At 45.4% G+C, this 26,892-nt stretch overlaps 1 protein-coding gene across 2 annotated transcripts in view; it reads left to right on the top strand.

Moving 5' to 3' along the window:
• DDR2 (discoidin domain receptor tyrosine kinase 2) overlaps positions 1–26,892 on the top strand; it is a 549,319-nt gene that overhangs the window by 223,466 nt on the left and 298,961 nt on the right. Inside the window, exons 4-5 of one of the 2 annotated variants that reach the window (XM_068251775.1) lie at positions 4,967–5,069; positions 19,946–20,177. In XM_068251775.1, the coding sequence (XP_068107876.1) occupies positions 4,967–5,069; positions 19,946–20,177 (335 nt within the window). The remainder of the gene's footprint in view (positions 1–4,966; positions 5,070–19,945; positions 20,178–26,892) is intronic. The other variant, XM_068251776.1, reaches the window with a different exon arrangement.

Here is a 26,892-nt window from a genome sequence, read left to right as displayed (position 1 = left end):
AGCCCGCATGGGCACCATAGCAGGTAAACCACATGCGTGCTGCAGCAGTGGATAAATTCATCTATTTTATAGCTTCTCCCTGTTTGGTTTGAAACTATTTCTTTCATTTTTACTCCCTGTGCTACTTCACACGTGGTGCATTGTCGACAGGGGTAAAACCCTACATTCCCCCATGCATCTGTTTTGTTGTTTATCTCGGGACCCTCCACAAAAGTTTTAACCAGTCTTTGCTGCAGATTCTGCGCTCGCCGATAAATAAATTTTGGTCGTTCTGGGATTGTTTTCCCCAGAACGGGGTCGTTCCTTAGTAGACCCCAATGTTTTTTATATATTCTTTCAACCTGTTTATATTGAGAATTGAATTGTAAAAACACCGCATGTTCAAAGGCACTGGACTTATTACTATTATAACTATTGGTATTCCTAGAATTCTGTAGAAACTTCTCCCTCCCCTCCTGCATCACACCCTCTGATATGGACTCTAACCATTGTCTATTATATCCCTTTTCAACAAACCTCTCTATTAGCATTTCAGCCTGCATAATATAATCGCTGGTATTGGAACAATTCCTACGTATCCTACTTAGCTGGCCCTTGGGGATATTGGCCATCCAGTTGGGATGATGGCAGCTCTGTAAAGGTATATATGAATTCCTGTCAGTTTTCTTAAAGTAAGTTTTACTCCCCAAAGTCCCATCTTTTTTCATTACTACAATATCTAAAAAATCAATTTCCTCAGTGCTGTGCTTCATGGTGAGTTCAATTCCCAACTCGTTGGAATTCAACCATTTAACATATTGATTTAGTTGTTCCACATTCCCTTCCCATATCCAAAATAAATCGTCTATAAAACGCTGCCAATTGCTCACCTTGCTGCTTTGTGACATCCCCAATATTTTTCTTTCCCATTGATCCATAAAAATATTTGCTACGCTAGGGGCATATTTTGCCCCCATAGCGCAGCCCACCAGTTGTAAATAAAATTTCCCATCAAACCAAAAATAATTATGTGATAAAGAAAACTGTAATATCTCCAAAATAAATTCAATTTGCTCCCCATTCAGCAATCTTTGTTCCTCCAGTGCCCTTCCAACTGCTTCCAGCGCCTTTTCATGCGGTATTATTGTGTACAATGCCGTTACATCGGCGGTAACCAATATATTATCATCATTAACTCGTATGCCATCAATCGTCTGCAGAAAGTGCTTGGTATCTTTCAACAGATGTGGTAGGGTGCCCACAACCGGTTGCAGAAAACGGTCCACATATTCTCCTAATCTCTGATTTAGCCCTCCAATACCACTAATAATTGGCCTGCCGGGGGGTTGGGTTTGGCTCTTATGTATCTTGGGGTTAATGTACATGACCGGTATCCGAGGCGCATCAATCACCAAGTATTTAAACTCAGCATCATTCAGTATACCTTTTTCAAGTCCCTTTCTCAGGATCTTTCTCATTTCATCTTTATACTCACCTGTCGGGTCACCTTTTAACCGTTTATAGGTAACATTGTCCCCAAGGATGTTATATACTTCCTGCATGTATTGTGATTGGTGCATAATTACCACCCCCCCTCCTTTATCGGCTGGTCTAATTAATATTTCCTTCTTCTTACTCAGTTCATTGATCTGTTTATATTCTGCTCTGTTATTATTAGTTTTCAGGGTTTCTAAATCTTTTAATACCATATTTTTAAAACTCTTTACAGTGCTGTCTTTCATTAGGTCTGGAGGATTAAATGTCGAGCGATTTCTCAGATTGGTATGGGCAAACTGCTGTGCTGTACCCCCTATGTTAGCCCTGTTTGTGGGGCCCTCCTTTGAGAGGAAATATTTCTTAATATTCATTTTCCGGATAAATTTATGGGTGTCAATGTATACATCAAATTTGTTCACACCTTGCTTCGGGGCATATTTTAAACCCTTATTTAGTATCTTCACCTCAGCCGGGGTTATATCCACCCCGCTGATGTTGAATATACCTGAGTTTGTTATTTCTTTCTTTTCATGTCTGCCCCCTCTGCATCCTCTTCTATTTCTCTTTTCCTTGTATTCCGTATTTGATATTCTATTTCCGGCCAATGATCCTGCCCCCCCCTTCTGTCCCCCAAAAAATGGTGGTGAACAACCTCATCTGTTTGCCTTTCAAGGGGTTCATATCTGTTGTAAGTGGGTAGCATTTCATTTCTCCTTTCTCTTTCTTCCCAACTTCCCTTTGCAGGGTTCCTCCTATATGGACTATGGGTTGGCATGGGTGGTTGGTTCCGGGGACCGCCCCCATAGGGTCCCCTGTTTCCTCTCTGGCCCCTACCTCTGTTGTACCTTGGGATTTCCCATTGCTCCTCCCTTTCAAATCTCAAATTTCTTCTCATGGGTGATTCAAATCCACCTCTACCATATCTCACCCCTGGGTGTCCTCTTCTCCAATTACCCTCTCCGATGTCCTGCACCCTTTCCCGTTCAAAAATGGGCATCCCTCCCCCAGTTTGTTGTCCTTCATCATTGGACTCCTGATTATCCATACTCACCTTGTTTGCTTCCTCCTCTTTCTTTTTCCTTTTGTTGTTTTCTACCTGCCATTTATAAGCTATCTTTTTCTTATAGTCCTGCCAGTCATTTTGAAACCTGCTGATTCTGATCTCACACACTTCCTTTTCACATTTCTGAATTATTTTGTTCAATGTATTGGCATTATTATTGAACTCCTCATCCTCTTTAAATGGTTCCATTTTACTTTTAATACTATCAATTTCTTTCCCTAACCTTTCTAATCTATTCTGTTTTCTTTTAGCAAGAAGTTTTAAAAGGTTAATGCCACAGTTATTGAGGAATTCCCCCAGTTCCCTGTCATTATCATCATTTTCCTCCCCATCATTGGGTAATACATCCCATCTGTATCTTTTAGGGATAATCCCCTCTGCTGCTTGTTTCTTAAGACTAGCTAAATCCCACCAGGTGTTTGTTTCTCTTATCATCAGGTGCTGCAGTTGCTTAAATAAGCCATCTGCATTTTGGTGATTGGGATCAGGTTCCTTAACAAACGTTTTGTCAATGTCTATAATTCCTCTATTTCTGATATTAAATACCTCCATACTGGAACTGAGTTTGCTGCACAGGTATAACACAATTGAAACACTTAATAAACAAAAAACCTATTTGTGCGCTCCTCACGATTAGTGTGACTGCAAAGATTAAAACTTTTCCTGGATCGCACCTGAAAAAAGTGTGTGTGCCACTCTACAAGAAATATAAAAGTTGGACAGGGCGCTCTACAGTAGACAATTAGGGCTATCCTCGACCTTCAAATGAACAATATCAAACATAATAAACATAAATTAGACATGACAGTGACCATATCTAAATGGCCATATGATAATGTCCCTGATGTTAGAGTCAAATAACAGTCCACAGGTTTCTTCCTCCGGACCTTTTTAGTACATAGATAATTTTCAACAGTTCCTGAGTGTTATAGTAACAGTATACGCTCACCAGATTCCACAGCTGCCCTTCTCAGGATCAGCAAACACGCTTCTGGACCAAGCCAGTATTATCTCGATGTCCCAGCCTTTTCCTCCTCAGTAAGCCATGCAGACATAGGAGATAAGAAACTCCAATAGTGTGATACTGTATACTTTAAATCTACTCCAATGCACCAGTGCACCCAAAGGTATAATATCAGCACCCTGTGCTTCACTGTGCTCCACCACCAGTTAATCAATAAAGCCTCTCACCACATGAACTGGCTGACCCAGCACAGACCAGCATCAATCACTTTTGCCGCTTGCATCAAACTTATATTTCCGTTGACAGCTTTCCTGGAACTCAAACAGGGCCATACATAGTGTAAAATCTTCTTTTATTAAAATGATTAAAACGTAGTGCACTTACAATGTAGTAGAATCAAAATGCGCATATAAAATCTATGGTGCCCATGCGGGCTGCAGTATGTGGGGAGGACAAAGAGAGCCCTTAAAAAGCGTATAGGTGAACATATCGCCAATATAAAAAGAGGTTTTGAGGCACACAGTGTGTCAAAACACTTCCGAGAAAAACAGGCTTTATTAATTAACTGGTGGTGGAGCACAGTGAAGCACAGGGTGCTGATATTATACCTTTGGGTGCACTGGTGCATTGGAGTAGATTTAAAGTATACAGTATCACACTATTGGAGTTTTTTTATCTCCTATGTCTGCATGGCTTACTGAGGAGGAAAAGGCTGGGACATCGAGATAATACTGGCTTGGTCCAGAAGCGTGTTTGCTGATCCTGAGAAGGGCAGCTGTGGAATCTGGTGAGCGTATACTGTTACTATAACACTCAGGAACTGTTGAAAATTATCTATGTACTAAAAACGTCCGGAGGAAGAAACCTGTGGACTGTTATTTGACTCTAACATCAGGGACATTATCATATGGCCATTTAGATATGGTCACTGTCATGTCTAATTTATGTTTATTATGTTTGATATTGTTCATTTGAAGGTCGAGGATAGCCCTAATTGTCTACTGTAGAGCGCCCTGTCCAACTTTTATGGTATTTATACTGCCAGCCTTCAAAGGAGGCAGCTAGGCAATTTGCATAACAAATGTATGCAAATTCCTCAGCAGCAGAGCAGGTCTGAAACCTGCAAGAAAAGACAGGTCTCTTTTCCAGAGACCTGCAGCCCTCAGACTTAAGGAATGGTCAAACAGCTGTCTGTCTGTGCAGACAGCTGAGCGGAACATTACAATCAGGCTTTGTATTACTGGCTTTGTCCAATTCACCCTCATATAACATGTCCAGTCCACACTCAGTGTGTGTTATGCAACTGACCAGTGTGAATCCAGCCTAAGGGTGAAGTTAGCAGTGTCACCTCCCATTTTCCTTTCACTGCTGGATGATAATACCTTTTGTTACTAAATGTTGATTTGTGCGCCTGGGGTCACCTAATACTTACATCTTATATATGACTTCCATCTCACATGCAGCTGTGTGTCGCTATCCCCTGGGCATGACCGGACGACAGATTCCAGACGAGGACATCACAGCATCCAGTCAATGGTCAGATTCTACAGCAGCCAAATATGGCAGGTATGTGAATGGAATCCAATCTTTTTGTTGCTTGGTAAAATTAGTGCATATTTCATGCAGGCCTGGATACATTCTAACCCTTACAGCTCATTGCCAAAGAGCTTTATGTATCCTGAAATCGATTTCTAACAGGGTTAGGGTTAACCCTAACAGTAGCCATGGCACTCTGATGTCAAATCTGCTTCTCTCTGCTGCAAAACAAAATAAATAATAGCTGTTTCCTCTCTCCAGCCTTGTCTTGTTGTCAGCCATGTTTCCTCAGAAAGACAAAAGTGTTTTCCTTCTGTTTACATTTCAGGAGGCTGCATTTAAAGGGAACCTAAACTGAAAACGATGTTGATTTTTCCCTTTAAAATAATACCAGTTGCCTGACTCTCCTGCTGATCCTCTGCCTCTAATACTTTTAGCCACAGCCCCTGAACAAGCATGCAGATCAGGTGCTCTGACTGAAGTCAGACTGGATTAGCTGCATGCTTGTTTCAGGTGTGTGATTCAGCCATTACTGCAGCCAAATGGATCAGCAGGACTGCCAGGCAACTGGTATTGTTTAAAGGAAACATCCATATCCCTCTCGGGTAAGGTTCCCTTTAAAGTGTACCTGAGATGTCGGCACACTGTGTCTAATTTATACTTACCTTACCCGTCTTCCTTGGCTGTTACATTGTCCCATGGTCGCCTGTGGTATCTTCTTAGTTGGGATCAGTGGTGTTGTTCTGCATATGCACAGCCCAGCCATGAAAGCATAACGGGGAGTGCATGCAGCATGCACGGGAAGCTGGGCATGTGCAGAAGAACCCGAATGAAGACGATACCGGAGGAGACCACGGGACAAATGTCATCATTCTGCTGTTTGGTGTCACCATAACCTCATAAAATATGGGTCTTGTGAAGGACAGCTGAGGCCAGGTGATAAATTACTGTGGAGTATTTACTGAACTATGCTGTCTGCGCACGCAGATATTACCAGACCTTACACCAAATGTGAAACCAGTTACCCACTTTGTGTAACTAGCATTATACACACGTGCATTGCTTCTACAAAAGAGTCTCAATCTTCCAATTGTAATATTAAATACTTAACGCAGGAAGAAGTGAAGGCAAGACTAAATAAATTAAAAATAGACAAGACACCTGGCCTGGATGGCATGCATCCTCGGGTCCTAAGGGAATTAAGTTCAGTTATAGATAAACTCCTTTATCTTATCTTTTGTGACTTTCTTTCAACTGGCAGAGTGCCAGTGGATTGGCGTACAGCCCACGTTTTCCCATTATTTAAGAAGGGCAAAAAAATCTGATCCAGGAAATTATAGACCTGTAAGTTTAACATCAGTTGTATGCAAACTATTTGAGGGGTTACTAAGAGATACTATACATGACTTCATAGTAGAAACTAATCTTATTTCTCAGCATCAACATGGGTTTACTAAAGACAGGTCCTGTTTGACTAACATGCTCAGCTTTTATGAGGTAGTGAATGCTAATATGGATATTGGGAATGCTGTAGATGTGATATACTTGGACTTTGCAAAGGCCTTCGACACTGTTCCCCACAAAAGTCTGGTGCAAAAGTTGAGGATGCAAGGACTGGGGAAGAGTCTGTGTGCATGGATAGGGAACTGGCTAATGGATCTGCTTATGGCATTGAATATCTGTTGACCCTCATAGTACATGGAAGTGGCAAAATTGGCCAGTGATTGGCCAATCATAATTAAGGGCTGGTGCACACCGAGCGGGTTTTTTGGCATTTTTGCAACCGCTTGCGGCTGCGGATACGCTTAGTCAATGTATCTCAATGGGCTGGTTCACACCAGAGCGGGAGGCGTTTTGCTGAAACGCATACTCCCGGGGTGAGGCATTTTTTGGATTGCGGAGGCGTTTCTGCCTCCAATGTAGAGTATAGGAAAAACGCAAACCGCTCTGAAAAACGGCGGTTCAGAGCGATTTTGCAGGCTTTTTTGTTACAGAAGCTGTTCAGTAACAACTTTACTGTAACAATATATGAAATCTACTACACCAAAAACGCTTCCCAAAACCACAAAATGCTTGTTGAAACGCTACAGAAAAAGAAGAAAAAGCGTTTCAAAATCTGCTAGCATTTTGTGGATTTGCTAGCAGGTTTTGACGTGCACCGGGCCTGAAAGTGTATACCAGGCTTAAACGTGAATATATGTGAGTAATGCTTGAGACTGTAAGGCCTTGTACACTACACACTATCAATTACCATTGTACAATCACTGAACAATGTTATTACTAGGGATGCCTGGACATCACAATTTCACGTTTGCAAACACGTTTGTGAAACCGATACTTTGCTGTGAGCTCCAATGACTTTAATGGCAGGCAAATTTTTTAAACCTTAAGGGCATCTCTGTAGCCAAAATTTCTTTAAAAAAGGTGTACAAAGTGTTCTAAAACCAGTGTCGTGGTGGAGGGGGGGGCCAAATATTTGCCAAAAGATTGGATAGAAGGTTTTTAAAGAGATGTTAATGGCCACTGACTTTAGCAACTAATAGCAAATCCCCCATACAAGCTGGAAGCACCAAACTTGCCGAGTATGTTCAGGAGAACTGTAGGAACGAGAGGAAAAGACCAGACACTTTTTTTCCATTCAGACCACTGCAGCTTTAACAGTTTATTGCTCGGTCATACAACCTACCATCTAAATGAATTTTCCCTCCTTTTCTTGTCACTAATGCAGCTTTCTTCTGGTGCTATTTGATTGCTGCTGTGATTTTTACTTTTTATTATATTCATCAAAAAAGACTTGAATTTTGTAAAAAAAAAATGATTTTTTAACTTTCTGTGCTGACATTTTTCAAATAAAGTAACAATTCTATATACATTTTTGTCCAAATTTATTGTGCTACATGTCTTTGATTAAAAAGAAACCCCATTCAGTGTATATTTATTGGTTGTGTAAAAGTTATAGCGTTTACAAACCATGGTGCAAAAAGTGAATTTTCCCATTTTGAAGCATCTCTGACTTTTCTGAGCACCTGCCATGTTTCATGAGGTGCTAAAATTCCAGGATAGTATAAATACCCCCAAATGACCCCATTTTGGAAAAAAGACATCCCAAAGTATTCACTAAGAGGCATGGTGAGTTCATAGAAGATTTTATTTTTTGTCACAAGTTAGCGGAAAATTTCACTTTGTGACAAGAAAACAAAACAAAAAAAAGTTTACATTTCTGCTAACTTGTGACAAACAAAACATAAATCTGCCACGGACTCACCATGCCCCTCTCTGAATACTTTGGGGTGTCTACTTTCCAAAATTGGGTCATTTGTGGGGTGTGTTTACTGTCCTGGCATTTTAGGGGTGCTAAATTGTAAGCACCCCTGTAAAGCCTAAAGGTGCTCATAGGACTTTGGGCCCCTTAGCGCACGTAGGCTGCAAAAAAGTGTCACACATGTGGTATCGCCGTACTCGTAGAAATAGTATAATGTGTTTTGGGGTGTATTTTTACACATACCCATGCTGGGTGGGAGAAATATCTCTGTAAATGAGATTTTTTGTTTTTTTTTACACGCAATTGTCCATTTACAGAGATATTTCTCCCACCAAGCATGGGTATGTGTAAAAATACACCTCAAAACACATTATACTACTTCTCCTGAGTACGGCGATACCCCGTGTGACACTTTTTTACAGCCTAGGTGCGCTTAGGGGCCCAAAGTCCCATGAGTACCTTTAGGATTTCACAGGTCATTTTGAGGCATTTGGTTTCCAGACTACTCTTCACGGTTTATGGCCCCTAAAATGCCAGGGCAGTGTAGGAACCCCACAAGTGACCCCATTTTAGAAAGAAGACACCCCAAGGTATTCCATTAGGAGTATGGTGAGTTCATAGAAGATTTTATTTTTGTCACAAGTTAGCGGAAATTGATTTTTATTGTTTTTTTTCACAAAGTGTCATTTTCCACTAACTTGTGACAAAAAATAAAATCTTCTATGAACTCACCATACACCTAATGGAATACCTTGGGGTGTCTTCTTTCTAAAATGGGGTCACTTGTGGGGTTACTATACTGCCCTGGCTTTTTAGGGGCCCAAAACCGTGAGGAGTAGTCTGGAATCCAAATGCCTCAAAATGACTGTTCAGGGGTATAAGCATCTGCAAATTTTGATGACAGGTGGTCTATGAGGGGCCAAATTTTTTGGAACCGGTCATAAGCAGGGTGGCCTCTTAGATGACAGGTTGTATTGGCACTGAAGTGCAGGAAGCGCAGGATGTTCTCAAATCGTGACCTGGACATGGCAGCAGAGAACATGGGCATAAGACCGCAATACATTCTTTTTGACTAGACCCATGTTAAGGAGAAGGCCCCCCAAAATGTTATGTTCGGAAACTTGGAGTGGTTTCCACTGAAAAGGCAGGGCATGGTAGCTTCTTGGATTGTCGGTTGCGTATTGTGTGGCATAACGGTTGGTCTCAGCAACAATGAAGTCATAGAGACCAGCAATGATCAGAAAAAAAAATTCTGTCACTGCGGTGGGGCGGGTGAGGGTTTGGCCGGGTGATCAGAAGCCCGCAGGGGGCAGATTAGGGCCTGATCTGATGGATAGGAAGGAGTGCTAGGGGGTGACAGGTGGTGACAGGAGGTGATTGATGGGTGTCTCAGGGGGTGATTAGAAGGGAGATGCAATCAATGCACTGGGGAGGGGATCGGAAGGGGGTCTGAGGGGGATCTGAGGGTTTGGCTGAGTGATCAGGAGCCCACACGGGGCAAATTAGGGCCTGATTTGATGGGTAGGTGTGCTAGGGGGTGACAGGTGGTGACAGGGGGTGATTGATGGGTGTCTCAGGGTGTGATTAGAGGGGGGGATAGATGCAAGCAATGCACTGGGGAGGTGATCAGGGGGGTCTGAGGGTGATCTGAGGGTGTAGGCGGGTAATTGGGTGCCAGTAAGGGGCAGATTAGGGTCTGATCTGATGGGTAGCAGTGACAGGGGGTGATTGATGGGTGATTGATGGGTGATCAGTGGGTGATTAGAGGGGAGAACAGATGTAAATAATGCACTGGGGAGGTGATCTGGGGGAGGGGGGTCTGGGGGGCTATCTGAGGGTGTGGGCGGGTGATTGGGTGCCCGCAAGGGGCAGATTAGGGTCTGATCTGATGGGTAGCAGTGACAGGTGGTGACAGGGGGTGATGGGATTGTAAGAAAATATACGTTGGTTGCTATTGGCAACAACACAACACACCTTTATTCCGGCACCAGCAACTCATTAGTAAGAGTTGCAAACACGACTCTCATCACAGCAAACAGTATAGGAGATGGACCTTCTTAAGCGTCTTCAGAGTTGAGAAGTTTATTTAGTAAACAGATGTACAGATACAGTTCGTTACATCTTTAGCCAAGCAGATTATTCTGTAGTAAGTCTTTGCGTTACAGCTCTTGGCTCCAGTCCTGGCAGCCAGGTTCCTCTTATGTCTATCCTACGTTCCATCTACACTACGTATATACAGCATCTAGTTATAGAATATGACACAACATAAATAGAATTTGCAATAAAGGCTGAGGCAGGAGGCAGAAAGTAAGTGAGGCTCTGAAGCCTATATCCTGCCTTAAATACTCGTCGCTACAGAGTTAAATGTGACATCATCCGACCAGGGACGGTCCATACCTCATCGCCTGTCATTGGCTAGGACCCCTTGTGGGGTAATGACAACCATGGACTTTACTGCGCATGGCATGGGAAATCCCATGTTCCATACCATGGTCACGTTGTTCTGTACTAGGCTACATGTTTACAGAACAGTAACTCATGTTTATATTGTTCCCCGCCAGCTAGTCTCACCTTGGGACTAGATAGCACCAATAACGCCAATAACGCCTTGGAAATGTTCAGTACCAGTTTTGCTGAAAATCAGAACTGTCTCTTTTCTCTCTAAGAGAAAATCCCCTTAAAGGGCAAGTCTGCACACAAAGCCTTTTTTTACTAACTCAGTTCAAATAACTGAGGCCTACTTTAATTATAACAGGGGTGATTGATAGTTGATCACGGTGTGATTAGAGGGGAGAATAGATGCAAGCAATGCACTGGCGAGGTAATCAGGGGGGTGGGGGGTCTGAGGGCGATCTGAGGGAGGGGGCGGGTGATTGTGTGCCCGCAAGGGGCAGATTAGGGTCTGATCTGATGGGTAGCAGTGACAGGTGGTGACAGGGGGTGATGGGGTGATTAATAGGTGATCAGTAGGTGATTACAGGGGAGAATATATGCAAGCAATGCACTGGCGAGTTGATCAGAGGGGATCTGAGGGCGATCTGAGGGTGTGGGTGGGTGATTGGGTGCCTGCAAGGGGCAGATTAGGGTCTGATCTGATGGGTAGCAGTGACAGGTGGTGACAGGGGGTGACGGGGTGATTGATAGGTGATCAGTAGGTGATTACAGGGGAGAACAGATGTAAATAAAGCACTAGCGAGTTGATCAGAGGGGGTCTGAGGGTGATGTGAGGGTGTGGGCGGGTGATTGGGTGCCCGCAAGTTGCAGATTAGGGTCTGATCTGATGGGTAGCAGTGACAGGTGGTGACGGGGTGATTGATGGGTGATCAGTGGGTGATTAGAGGGGAGAACAGATGTAAACAATGCACGTCGGAGGTGATCTAAGGGCAGGTCTGCTGGTGATCTGAGGGTGGGGGGGGGGGTGATCAGGTGCCTGCAAGGGGCAGGTTAGGGTTTGATCTGATGGGTGGCAGTGACAGGTGGTGACAGGGGGTGATTGATGAGTGATTGACAGGTGATCAGTGGGTGATTACAGGGGAGAATAAATGAATAAATGTATACAGTACACAGGGGGGGGGGTCTGGGGAGGATCTGAGGGTGTGGGGGTGATCAGGTGCCTGAAAGGGGCAGGTTAGGGTCTGATCTGATGGGTGGAAGTGACAGGTGGTGACAGGGGGTGATTGATGGGTGATTGACAGGTGATCAGTACACCGGGGGGGGGGGGGGTCTGGGGAGGATCTGAGGGTGTGGGGGGGGGGGTGATCAGGAGCCCCCCCACACCCTCAGGGTCTAATCTAAAAAATAGCGTTGACAGATAGTGACAGGGAGTGATCGATGGGTGATTAGGGGGGTGATTGGGTGCAAACAGTGGTCTGAGGAGGTGATCAGGGGGGGTCTGAAGGGTGCTGTGGGCAATCAGGGGGCAGATCAGTGTGTTTGTGTGCTTACTAGGGGGGGCTGCCCCCTGCCCTGGTGGTCCCTTGATCACTGAGACCACCAGGGGAGGTGGCAGCCTGTATAATATGCTTTGTATACATTACAAAGCGTATTATACACTTTGTATGTGGCAGATCGGGGGTTAACAACCGGCCGGCGCTGCAAATTGGCCGGCGGGTTGACGTCGAGGGTGGGCAGAGCCTAATGCCGGCGGATGCACACGCATCCCTGCACACGATCCCCGGCAATTCAGTCCCCCAGGAGCCGCTGCTGATTGGCGGTACGCGGTCCTGGGGGTGCCACTTTGCTGCCGCCCATAGGTAGTGGGCGGTCGGCAAGTGGTTAAAGACAGCAAAATGACATTGTGCAGCAGAATTCAGAATATTGTCGCTCTGAGGCTTTCTATATTAGTAACTCCAGGACGGGGGATGGGATTGACGTGTGCGGCGCTGTCCGCCAGTCATTGGCGCAGGGATCACCGCATGTGGCGCTCTCCATCATTTGTTGGGTATCGAGAGGATATGGAGCTGGATCATTTCCAAGGACACTGTCATAGGAGTAATAAAAGGTGAGTATTTAAGGTTAACAAAGACCATAATGGGACTTTTTTGTGGTTGCATTTTTATTTCATTTTAAAGGAGAACTGTAGCGAGAGGTATGTAAAGCCTTCCCTATTCATTTCCTTTTAAGCAATACCAATTGCCCGGCTGTCCTGCTGTTCCTCTGCCTCTAATACATTCAGCCATACACCCCAAACAAGCATGCAGCAGATCAGGTGTTTCTGACATCATTGTCAAATCTAACAAGATTAGCTGCATGCTTGTTTCTGGTGTGATTCAGACACTACTGCAGCCAAATAGATCAGCAAGGCTGCCAGGCAGCTGGTATTGTTTAAAAGGAAATGAATATGACAGCCTCCATATACCTCTCTCTTCAGTTGTCATTTAAGTCTTTGTGGAAATGTGGAAAAAAGTTTGGGAAATATTTTGTCAATAAAAGAAACCCTGTCAAACATGAGAGAACTCACAGTGGTGAGAAACTACATTGTGCTGAGTGTGGGAAATGTATTATACAGAAATCACAGCTTGTCACACATGAACGATCTCACATTAAAGACAAGTGTTACGCCCATGCTGAGTGTGGGAAACGTTTTGTTGATAAATGCCTTCTTGCCAGACCTAACAGATCTTACGCTGGTGAGAATCCCTATCCATGTGCTGAGTGTAGGAAATGTTTTGTTGATAAATCCCTTCTTGTCAGACCTGAGAGATCTTACACTGGTGAGAATCCCTATTCATGTGCTGAGTGTAGGAAAAGTTTTGTTGATAAATCCCTTCTTGTCAGACCTGAGAGATCTCACACTGGTGACAAGCCTTATTCATGTGCTGAGTGTGGGATTTTTTTTGTTTATAAATCCCTTCTTGTCAGACCTGAGAGATCTCACACTGGTAACAAGCCTTATTCATGTGCTGAGTGTGGGAAATGGTTTTGTTGATAAATGCCTTCTTGTCAGACCTGAGAGATCTCACACTGGTGACAAGCCTTATTCATGTGCTGAGTGTGGGAAATTGTTTTGTTGATAAATGCCTTCTTGTCAGACCTAACAGATCTTACACTGGTGAGAATCCCTATTCATGTGCTGAGTATGGGAAATGTTTTCTTGATAAATCTCTTCTTGTCAGACCTAAGAGATGTTACACTGGTGAGAATCCCTATCCATGTGCTGAGTATGGGAAATGTTTTGTTGATAAACCCCTTCTTGTCAGACCTGAGAGATCTCACACTGGTGACAAGGCTTATTCATGTGCTGAGTGTGGGAAATGTTTTGTTGATAAATCCCTTCTTGTCAGACCTGAGAGATCTCACACTGAGATCTCACTGTCAATCAGCTAGGGGGAGGGATTAGCTGTAACACAGGTGATTAATTAACAGGAAGTGTAAGCTACAGCTCTAATCTTGGTGGTGGGCTGCTTTCACTTCACTGCTGGGAGATTGTGAGCTCTGATTATATTATATTGCTGTTGTTTGTAAAGTGTGTGTGTTGCTGCTTTGATATCTGGGGCTTGTGCATAGCGATTCATCAGATATCTAACAGCAAGTGCTTGTTTTAAAAGTACAATTTTTTTTTCTCTGTTTGCAGCAGGCTGTCAATCAGCTAGGGGGAGGGATTAGCTGTAACACGAGGTATTTGGACAGCTTCAGGTCTCAGTACTGAGCTTGCTCAGTCTGTGGCTTGCTCACTAAGTGGCTTCGACACAAGTGGCATAGGCGTTAAAAAACAGGCGTTAGAACACAGGCACAAAGAGAGAAGGGAGAGGAAACAGGTAAGGACTAAAAAAAAAAAAAAAAAAAACCTTCAACCAATATTGCGTTTTTTTTGCATTGGTTAGAATGTGCTAACACGTTGTGGTGTAGTCTTTAAGTTTTCAGGACTCCACCCCAGCTTCACTCACTCCCCCTCCCCTCCTCCCCCTCCTCCCCCCCACCCCAACTTTACTCACTCCCCCTCCTCCACCCCAACTTACTCACTCCCCCTCCTCCACCCCTCCCCCTCTTCCACCCCAGCTACACTTACTCCCGAACGTCACTCACTCTCCCGTTTCATCTTTTACCACCATAGTTTACTTTAAATAAATTTTCCCCACACAATAGTCATCATGTTGGACAATGCAGTACAGTGTACATCCTGCAGCATGTATGCATGCCTTGATCAGCGGATTGAGGGTGTTTACTGTTGCCCTGGATGTGTGCGTGTTGCTCGGTTAGAGGCGGAAGTCGCAGAGCTAAATAAGCATCTCGCAACACTGAGACGCATACACAACATGGAGATGAGCTTGGATCTCACGATCCAGACACTTGATGGAACCCTTGAAGATGAGGTGGGTGGAGTAAAGCCGGAGCAAGAAGCAGAGGTAGCCGCTAGTTGGGTCACAGTTAGAAGGGGTAGGGGAAAAAGTGGCAGGGAGGCTAGTCCCGAGTTGTCCCTCACTAATAAGTATGCTTGTTTGCGTAATATTGGTGAGGACGACTCTGGAGTAGCAATGCTGCAGCAGGATGTGCTCCTTAGCAACCAAGGAGCAGACTGCTGTAACGAGAAAGGGAATAGGAGTGCAGCTAAGGCTAGACAGGTACTGGTGGTAGGGGATTCAATTATTAGGCGCACAGACAGGGTAATCTGTCGAAGAAACCGTGAATGCCGTACAGTCTGTTGCCTCCCGGGTGCTCGGGTTCGGCATATAGCGGAAAGAATTGACAGATTATTGGGTGGGGCTGGGGAAGACCCGGCTGTCATGGTACACATTGGCACCAATGACAAAGTTAGTGGGAGATGGAAGGTCCTCAAAAATGATTTTCAGGTACTTGGAGATAAACTTAAAGCAAGGACCTCCAAGGTGGTGTTCTCTGAAATACTGCCAGTGCCACGTGCTACATCTGAGAGACAGAGGGAGCTTAGGGAGTTAAATAAGTGGCTGAGAAATTGGTGTAGGAAGGAAGGGTTTGGGTTCCTGGAGAACTGGGCAGACTTTGCAGTCGGCTACAGGTTCTACAGCAGGGACGGGCTGCACCTTAATGGGGAGGGTGCAGCTGCATTGGGGGAGAAGATGGCTAAACGGTTGGAGGAGATTTTAAACTAGGATCTGGGGGGAGGCGGGAGGATAAAGTCTCAACATATAGACAAGATAAGGTAAAAAGACAGTGGGAGCCTAACATTATGGGGGGTGGAGAGGGGGGTGGGGACAGTGTAAAGATTAAGGAGGTTGGTAAAACTTCAAGTAGCCCATTTCAGGTAAACAAAATTGGTAAATGTGGTGGTAAAAATATAAAGTGCATGATAACCAATGCTCGGAGCCTTGCAAATAAAATAGATGAACTAGAGTTCATTCTGAATGACAAAGGCTATGACATTGTGGGAATAACCGAGACATGGATGGATGAAAGTCATGACTGGATAGCCAATTTAAAAGGATACAATGTGTTCAGGAGGGATAGAACAGGGAAAAAAGGTGGAGGGGTTTGTCTCTTTGTTAAGAATTCTTTTACAGCTGTCCTCAACGATGAGATGGAGGAAGATTGCGAAGATGTGGAGTCCGTTTGGGTAAATATTCATGGTGGAAATAAAAGTTGCCAATTGCTTATTGGGGTATGCTACAGACCACCTCATATTAATGAAGCTGCAGAACTGCAATTACTACAGCAAATTGAAAAAGCGGCAAGTAAAAATGAGGTCATAGTTATGGGCGACTTCAACTTTCCAGACATTGACTGGGGTATTGAGGCTACCCATTCTGGTAAAAGCAGCAGATTTCTGGCAGCACTACAGGACAATTACTTGACTCAAATGGTAACGGAACCAACTAGGGGGAATGCGTTACTGGATCTGATCATTTCGAATAGACCAGATAATGTATCAAATGTGCAGGTTCAAGAACATTTGGGAAATAGTGATCACAACATGATAACGTTTGATCTGGTGACTGATAGGCCACGGGGCAGCGGGACCACTAAAACTATGAATTTTAGAAAAGCAAAGTTCAATCAAATTAGGCAGGCACTAAGTTTGGTGAACTGGGATAATGTACTACAAGGGGAGGACACTGAAGGGAAATGGCAAGCTTTTAAACGTATTCTCAATCAATATTGTAGTATGTATATCCCATATGGAAACAAAATGTCTAGGAATAAAAAAAGGCCTCTATGGATGAATAGAAAGGTTATAGATAAAATGAAGAGGAAAAAGAATGCCTATAAGGTCCTAAAACAGGAGAGGACCGAGGCTGCACTCAGCAATTACAAGGAGTGCAATAAAAATTGTAAAAAAGAAATTAGGCTAGCAAAGATCGAAGCTGAAAATCAAATCGCTAGGGATATCAAATCTAACCCAAAAAAGTTTTACAAGTACATCAACTCTAAAAAAAGAAAGGTTGACTGTATAGGACTCCTAAAGGATGAAGGTGGAAACTCAATGGTGGATGACCAAGGTAAGGCAGAGTTATTAAATGCTTTCTTTGCTTCTGTCTTTACAAAGGAAACAGCACTGTTGCAAATTACAGAGGCGGAAGAGTCTCAATCTTCTAACTGTAATATTAAATACTTAACGCAGGAAGAAGTAAAGGCAAGACTAAATAAATTAAAAATAGACAAGGCACCTGGCCCGGATGGCATGCATCCTCGGGTCCTAAGGGAATTAAGTTCAGTTATAGATAAACCCCTTTATCTTATCTTTTGTGACTCTCTTGCAACTGGCAGAGTCCCAGTGGATTGGCGTACAGCCCACGTTTTCCCATTATTTAAGAAGGGCAAAAAATCTGATCCAGGAAATTATAGACCTGTAAGCTTAACATCAGTTGTATGCAAACTATTTGAGGGGTTACTAAGAGATACTATACATGACTTCGTAGTAGAAAATAATCTTATTTCTCAGCATCAACATGGGTTTACTAAAGACAGGTCCTGTTTGACTAACATGCTCAGCTTTTATGAGGTAGTGAATGCTAATATGGATATTGGGAATGCTGTAGATGTGATATACTTAGACTTTGCTAAGGCATTCGACACTGTTCCCCACAAAAGTCTGGTGCAAAAGATGAGGATGCAAGGACTGGGGAAGAGTCTGTGTGCTTGGATAGGGAACTGGCTAATGGACAGAAAACAAAGAGTTGTGGTCAATGGATCATACTCAAAATGGGAGACTGTTAGCAGTGGGGTCCCACAGGGGTCTGTACTGGGTCCAGTGCTCTTCAATTTATTTATTAATGACCTAGTGGATACAGTAGTGAGCAATGTTGCTATTTTTGCAGATGATACAAAATTGTGCAGAATCATCAACTCTAAGGAAGATAGTGTTATATTGCAACAGGATCTGGATAGGATGGCTATATGGGCACATACATGGCAGATGAAATTCAATGTTGACAAATGTAAAGTCATGCATTTTGGTCGTACCAATGGTCTAACACCATACAAAATAAATGGGATACAGTTGGGGACATCAAACTTGGAGAAGGACTTAGGAGTACTCATCGACAACAAGTTAAATAATCGTACTCAATGCCAAGCCGCTGCAGCTAAAGCTAACAAAATTTTGGGATGCATTAAAAGGGAAATAAAAACTCGAGATGCTAGCATAATATTGCCCCTGTTTAACTCTCTAGTAAGGCCACATCTGGAATATGGAATTCAGTTCTGGGCACCACATTACAAAAAAGATATTGCAGCTTTAGAGCAGGTGCAGAGACGAGCAACAAAATTGATACGTGGGATGGAAGGTCTCACTTACCAAGAAAGGTTAGATAAACTGGGTTTATTTAGTCTAGAGAAAAGACGCCTTAGAGGAGATCTAATTAACATGTATAAATACATCAGAGGGCAATATAATAGCTTGGCGGATGAGCTTTTTGTCCCTAGGCCTTCTCAAAGGACTAGAGGACATGATCTGCGCATGGAGGAAAAACGTTTTAGCCATTTATTTAGGAAAGGGTTCTTTACAGTAAGAGTGATTAAGATGTGGAATGCATTGCCACAGGAAGTCGTTATGGCAAACTCTATACCTGCATTTAAAGGGGGCTTAGATGCTTTCCTTGCGTTGAATGACATCCATGGCTACAATTACTAGGTAATGCCAACGATGTTGATCCAGGGATTTTATCTGATTGCCATCTGGAGTCGGGAAGGAATTTTTACCTTGTAAGGGTTTTTTCGCCTTCCTCTGGATCAACAGGGATATGTGAGGGAGCAGGCTGGAGTTGTACTTTGTACTGGTTGAACTCGATGGACGTATGTCTTTTTTCAACCAAAGTAACTATGTAACTATGTAACTATGTAACTATGTAACAAGCCTTATTCATGTGCTGAGTGTGGGAAATGGTTTTGTTGATAAATGCCTTCTTGTCAGACCTGAGAGATCTCACACTGGTGACAAGCCTTATTCACGTGCTGAGTGTGGGAAATGTTTTGTTGATAAACTCCTTCTTGTCAGACCTGAGAGATCTCACACTGGTGACAAGCCTTATTCATGTGCTGAGTTAGAGGGAGTCCCTGATCTGATCAGCTAACTTGTGTCCTTCCACGGCCAGAAATTAAACCTTACTCAGGGTAACATTTTATTTTTGTATTATTCCCTTTTATTTTATAAGCAAATGTCTTGTGTGTCTTTGTCATTTTTACTTTTGTTTTTGTAAATAGTTTTTGTATATATTCTTTGTTCCAATTTTTGGATTATTATATATTTATTTAAAAAGCTAGTCTTCTGTGTACCAAGCACTGCAGAGTCCTAGACAGAGACTGCAGAATATTGTGTTACAGATCAGTGCTACAGTGAATTCCCCACAGAAGCCCCTAGAGGATGAGACCTGAATGGCAACTGTGGCAAGTAAGACGGGATTGGAAGGTGTTTTTTTTATTGGCGGGTGATTGTCACACATCTGTGCTTAGATGAAAAGCTGCAGATGGGGTCAGATATCGTTTTACACAACCACTATTGGCAAGTCTGGCTCTTCACATCCATGACAGAGGTCAGTCCCTTACTTACCAGGTTCATACAGGTGTAATGCACTTATTTGCATGCTATATGCGTTCAATGTCTGTTGATTAGATGACGTCATTTGTCTGCAATGTGCCGGTATTTCTGTGATGTCTGTTTGTATGGATACTGTTTGCTCACAATACAGCAGTTATCGGCATACAAGATTCTATAAGTGTTCTTTTCCATCAGGCTGGATTTAGAAGAAGGAGATGGAGCGTGGTGTCCGGAGCTGCCAGTAGATCCAGAAGATCTGACAGAGTTTCTACAGATTGACTTACGAGTTCTCCATTTCATAACTTTGGTGGGCACTCAAGGGCGACATGCTGGAGGGCACGGCAACGAGTTTGCTCAGATGTTTAAGATAAACTACAGCAGAGATGGGACTCGCTGGATATCCTGGAGAAATCGTCATGGCAGTCAGGTACTGAAAACAACCAATACAAACATACAGTGTTGGACTGAGAGCTGGAAAATCTGAGGCAATCCACCTGCTGGCCAAGCAGCAGTAATCAGGTGTTGCTGCTCACAGTGAGGACTTGCTGCAGGTCTCTATTGGGAGTGATAACACAGGGACAGGGAACGCTAGTGAGAGAATGCAGTCATGCTGGGCACCGGAGTGTACAGAGAGGTGGGAGAGCTGAGGAGAGACACAGGCTGGCCAAGCAGCAGTAATCAGGTGTTGCTGCTCACAGTGAGGACTTGCTGCAGGTCTCTATTGGGAGTGATCACACAGGCACAGGGAACGCTAGTGAGGGAATGCAGTCATGCTGGGCACCAGAGTGTACAGGAAGGTGGGAGAGCTGAGGAGAGACACAGGCTGGCCAAGCAGCAGTAATCAGGGGTTGCTGCTCACAGTGAGGACTTGCTGCAGGTCTGTATTGGGAGTGATCACACAGGCACAGGGAACGCTAGTGAGGGAATGCAGTCATGCTGGGCACCGGAGTGTACAGGGAGGTGGGAGAGCTGAGGAGAGACACAGGCATGCCAAGCAGCAGTAATCAGGTGTTGCTGCTCACAGTGAGGACTTGCTGCAGGTCTCTATTGGGAGGGATAACACAGGGACTGGGAACGCTAGTGAGGGAATGCAGTCATGCTGGGCACCGGAGTGTACAGGAAGGTGGGAGAGCTTAGGAGAGACACAGGCTGGCCAAGCAGCAGTAATCAGGTGTTGCTGCTCACAGTGAGGACTTGCTGCAGGTCTCTATTGGGAGGGATAACACAGGGACTGGGAACGCTAGTGAGGGAATGCAGTCATGCTGGGCACCGGAGTGTACAGGGAGGTGGGAGAGCTGAGGAGAGACACAGGCATGCCAAGCAGCAGTAATCAGGTGTTGCTGCTCACAGTGAGGACTTGCTGCAGGTCTCTATTGGGAGGGATAACACAGGGACTGGGAACGCTAGTGAGGGAATGCAGTCATGCTGGGCACCGGAGTGTACAGGGAGGGGGAAGAGCTGAGGAGAGACACAGGCATGCCAAGCAGCAGTAATCAGGTGTTGCTGCTCACAGTGAGGACTTGCTGCAGGTCTCTATTGGGAGGGATAACACAGGGACTGGGAATGCTAGTGAGGGAATGCAGTCATGCTGGGCACCGGAGTGTACAGGGAGGTGGGAGAGCTGAGGAGAGACACAGGCTGGCCAAGCAGCAGTAATCAGGTGTTGCTGCTCACAGTGCAGATATGCTGCAGGTCTCTATTGGGAGTGATCACACAGGCACAGGGAACGCTAGTGAGAGAATGCAGTCATGCTGGGCACCGGAGTGTACAGGGAGGTGGGAGAGCTGAGGAGAGACACAGGCTGGCCAAGCAGCAGTAATCAGGTGTTTCTGCTCACAGTGCAGACTTGCTGCAGGTCTCTATTGGGAGTGATAACACAGGGACAGGGAACGCTAGTGAGAGAATGCAGTCATGCTGGGCACCGGAGTGTACAGGGAGGTGGGAGAGCTGAGGAGAGACACAGGCTGGCCAAGCAGCAGTAATCAGGTGTTGCTGCTCACAGTGCAGACTTGCTGCAGGTCTCTATTGGGAGTGATAACACAGGGACAGGGAACGCTAGTGAGAGAATGCAGTCATGCTGGGCACCGGAGTGTACAGGAAGGTGGGAGAGCTGAGGAGAGACACAGGCTGGCCAAGCAGCAGTAATCAGGTGTTGCTGCTCACAGTGAGGACGTGCTGCAGGTCTGTATTGGGAGTGATAACACAGGGACAGGGAACGCTAGTGAGAGAATGCAGTCATGCTGGGCACCGGAGTGTACAGGGAGGTGGAAGAGCTGAGGAGAGACACAGGCATGCCAAGCAGCAGTAATCGGGTGTTGCTGCTCACAGTGCAGATATGCTGCAGGTCTCTATTGGGAGTGATAACACAGGCACAGGGAATGCTAGTGAGGGAATGCAGTCATGCTGAGCACCGGAGTGTACAGGGAGGTGGGAGAGCTGAGGAGAGACACAGGCTAACCAAGCAACTGTAATCAGGTGTTGCTGCTCACAGTGAAGACTTGCTGCAGGTCTCTATTGGGAGTGATAACACAGGGATAGGGAACGCTAGTGAGAGAATGCAGTCATGCTGAGCACCGGAGTGTACAGGGAGGTGGGAGAGCTGAGGAGAGACACAGGCTGGCCAAGCAGCAGTAATCAGGTGTTGTTGCTCACAGTGAGGACTTGCTGCAGGTCTCTATTGGGAGGGATAACACAGGGACTGGGAACGCTAGTGAGGGAATACAGTCATGCTGGGCACCGGAGTGTACAGGGAGGTGGGAGAGGTGAGGAGAGACACAGGCTGGCCAAGCAGCAGTAATCAGGTGTTGTTGCTCACAGTGAGGACTTGCTGCAGGTCTCTATTGGGAGGGATAACACAGGGACTGGGAACGCTAGTGAGGGAATACAGTCATGCTGGGCACCAGAGTGTACAGGAAGGTGGGAGAGCTGAGGAAAGACACAGGCTGGCCAAGCAGCTGTAATCAGGTGTTGCTGCTCACAGTGAAGACTTGCTGCAGGTCTGTATTGGGAGTGATAACACAGGGATAGGGAACGCTAGTGAGAGAATGCAGTCATGCTGAGCACCGGAGTGTACAGGGAGGTGGGAGAGCTGAGGAGAGACACAGGCTGGCCAAGCAGCTGTAATCAGGTGTTGCTGCTCACAGTGAGGACTTGCTGCAGGTCTGTATTGGGAGTGATAACACAGGGCTACTGCTGCTTGACCAGACGGTGGATTTCCTCACAGTGAAGATTTGCTGCAGGTTTCTATTGGGAGTGATACAGGGTTACTGCTGCTTGGCCAGCAGGTGCATTTCCTCACAGTGAGGACTTGCTGCAGGTCTCTATTGGGAGTGATAACACAGGGTTACTGCTGCTTGGCCAGCAGGTGGATTTCCTCACAGTGAAGACTTGCTGCAGGTTTCTATTGGGAGTGATCACACAGGGTTACTGCTGCTTGGCCAGCAGGTGGATTTCCTCACAGTGGGGACTTGCTGCAGGTCTCTATTGGGAGTGATAACACAGGGTTACTGCTGCTTGGCCAGCTGGTGGATTTCCTCACAGTGAAGACTTGCTGCAGGTTTCTATTGGGAGTGATAACACAGGGTTACTGCTGCTTGGCCAGCAGGTGGATTTCCTCACAGTGAGGACTTGCTGCAGGTCTCTATTGGGAGTGATCACACAGGGTTACTGCTGCTTGACCAGCAGGAGGATTTCCTCACAGTGAAGACTTGCTGCAGGTTTCTATTGGGAGTTATAAACACAGGGTTACTGCTGCTTGGCCAGCAGGTGGATTCCCTCACAGTGAGGACTTGCTGAAGGTTTCTATTGGGAATGATAACACAGGGTTACTGCTGCTTGACCAGCAGGAGGATTTCCTCACAGTGAAGACTTGCTGAAGGTTTCTGTTGGGAGTGATAACACAGGGTTACTGCTGCTTGGCCAGCTGGTGGATTTCCTCACAGTGAAGACTTGCTGCAGGTTTCTATTGGGAGTGATAACACAGGGTTACTGCTGCTTGGCCAGCAGGTGGATTTCCTCACAGTGAGGACTTGCTGCAGGTCTCTATTGGGAGGGATAACACAGGGTTACTGCTGCTTGGCCAGCAGGAGGATTTCCTCACAGTGAGGACTTGCTGCAGGTTTCTATTGGGAGAGATAACACAGGGTTACTGCTGCTTGGCCAGCTGGTGGATTTCCTCACAGTGAGGACTTGCTGCAGGTCTCTATTGGGAGTGATAACACAGGGTTACTGCTGTTTGGCCAGCAGGTGGATTTCCTCACAGTGAAGACTTGCTGCAGGTTTCTATTGGGAGTGATAACACAGGGTTACTGCTGCTTGACCAGCAGGTGGATTTCCTCACAGTGAAGACTTGCTGCAGGTTTCTATTGGGAGTGATCACACAGGGTTAGTGCTGCTTGGCCAGCTGGTGGATTTTCTCACAGTGAGGACTTGCTGCAGGTTTCTATTGGGAGTGATAACACAGGGTTACTGCTGCTTGGCCAGCAGGTGGATTTCCTCACAGTGAGGACTTGCTGCAGGTTTCTATTGGGAGTTATAAACACAGGGTTACTGCTGCTTGGCCAGCAGGTGGATTTCCTCACAGTGAGGACTTGCTGAAGGTTTCTATTGGGAATGATAACACAGGGTTACTGCTGCTTGACCAGCAGGAGGATTTCCTCACAGTGAAGACTTGCTGAAGGTTTCTGTTGGGAGTGATAACACAGGGTTACTGCTGCTTGGCCAGCTGGTGGATTTCCTCACAGTGAAGACTTGCTGCAGGTTTCTATTGGGAGTGATAACACAGGGTTACTGCTGCTTGGCCAGCAGGTGGATTTCCTCACAGTGAGGACTTGCTGCAGGTCTCTATTGGGAGTGATCACACAGGGTTACTGCTGCTTGGCCAGCAGGTGGATTTCCTCACAGTGAGGACTTTCTGCAGGTCTCTATTGGGAGAGATAACACAGGGTCCTGCTGCTTGGCCATCAGGTGGATTTCCTCACAGTGAGGACTTGCTGCAGGTCTCTATTGGGAGTGATCACACAGGGTTAGTGCTGCTTGGCCAGCTGGTGGATTTTCTCACAGTGAGGACTTGCTGCAGGTTTCTATTGGGAGTGATAACACAGGGTTACTGCTGCTTGGCCAGCAGGTGGATTTCCTCACAGTGAGGACTTGCTGCAGGTTTCTATTGGGAGTGATAACACAGGGTCCTGCTGCTTGGCCAGCAGGGGGATTTCCTCACAGTGAAGACTTGCTGCAGGTTTCTATTGGGAGGGATAACACAGGGTTACTGCTGCTTGGCCAGCAGGTGGATTTCCTCACAGTGAAGACTTGCTGCAGGTTTCTATTGGGAGGGATAACACAGGGTTACTGCTGCTTGGCCAGCAGGTGGATTTCCTCACAGTGAAGACTTGCTGCAGGTTTCTATTGGGAGTGATAACACAGGGTTACTGCTGCTTGGCCAGCAGGTGGATTTCCTCACAGTGAGGACTTGCTGCAGGTTTCTATTGGGAGTGATAACACAGGGTTACTGCTGCTTGGCCAGCAGGTGGATTTCCTCACAGTGAAGACTTGCTGCAGGTTTCTATTGGGAGTGATAACACAGGGTTACTGCTGCTTGGCCAGCAGGTGGATTTCCTCACAGTGAGGACTTGCTGCAGGTTTCTATTGGGAGTGATAACACAGGGTTACTGCTGCTTGGCCAGCAGGTGGATTTCCTCACAGTGAAGACTTGCTGCAGGTTTCTATTGGGAGGGATAACACAGGGTTACTGCTGTTTGGCCAGCAGGTGGATTTCCTCACAGTGAAGACTTGCTGCAGGTTTCTATTGGGAGTGATAACACAGGGTTACTGCTGCTTGACCAGCAGGTGGATTTCCTCACAGTGAAGACTTGCTGCAGGTTTCTATTGGGAGTGATCACACAGGGTTAGTGCTGCTTGGCCAGCTGGTGGATTTTCTCACAGTGAGGACTTGCTGCAGGTTTCTATTGGGAGTGATAACACAGGGTTACTGCTGCTTGGCCAGCAGGTGGATTTCCTCACAGTGAGGACTTGCTGCAGGTTTCTATTGGGAGTTATAAACACAGGGTTACTGCTGCTTGGCCAGCAGGTGGATTTCCTCACAGTGAGGACTTGCTGAAGGTTTCTATTGGGAATGATAACACAGGGTTACTGCTGCTTGACCAGCAGGAGGATTTCCTCACAGTGAAGACTTGCTGAAGGTTTCTGTTGGGAGTGATAACACAGGGTTACTGCTGCTTGGCCAGCTGGTGGATTTCCTCACAGTGAAGACTTGCTGCAGGTTTCTATTGGGAGTGATAACACAGGGTTACTGCTGCTTGGCCAGCAGGTGGATTTCCTCACAGTGAGGACTTGCTGCAGGTCTCTATTGGGAGTGTATAATGCACGGTGCATAATATTCACGGTGTATAATGCATGGTGTATACTGCACGGTGTATAATGTGCATGATCTATAATGCCTGGTGTATAAGGCATGGTGTATAACACACGGTGTATAATGCATGGTGTATAATGTACGGTGCATAATGAGCAGGGTGTATAATGCATGGTGTATACTGCACGGTGTATAATGTGCATGATCTATAAGGCCTGGTGTATAAGGCACGGTGTATTACACACGGTGTATAATGCATGGTGTATAATGTACGGTGCATAATGAGCAGGGTGTATAATGCATGGTGTATACTGCACGGTGTATAATGTGCATGATCTATAAGGCATGGTGTATAAGGCACGGTGTATAACACACGGTGTATAATGCATGGTGTATAATGTACAGTGCATAATGAGCATGGTGTATAATGCGCATGATGTATATTGCCTGGTGTATAATGCGCACAGTGTATAATGCCTGGTGTATAATGCACAGTGTATAATGCATGGTGTATACTGCACCGTGTATAATGCATGGTGTATAATGCACATGATGTATATTGCCTGGTGTATAACGCACGGTGTGTAATGCACAGTGTATAATGCACATGATGTATATTGCCTGGTGTGTAATGCACGGTGTATAATGCACAGTGTATAATGCACAGTTTATAATGCATGGTGTATACTGCACGGTGTATAATGCACGGTGTATAATACACATAATGTATATTGCCTGGTGTATAATGCACAGTGTATAATGCACAGTGTAT

Source organism: Hyperolius riggenbachi, chromosome 9 (assembly GCF_040937935.1).
Source record: "Hyperolius riggenbachi isolate aHypRig1 chromosome 9, aHypRig1.pri, whole genome shotgun sequence".
NCBI classification, from domain to species: Eukaryota; Metazoa; Chordata; class Amphibia; order Anura; family Hyperoliidae; genus Hyperolius; species Hyperolius riggenbachi.
Note: the sequence above shows the minus strand (reverse complement) of the source record. Positions and strands in the feature narration are given on the sequence as shown.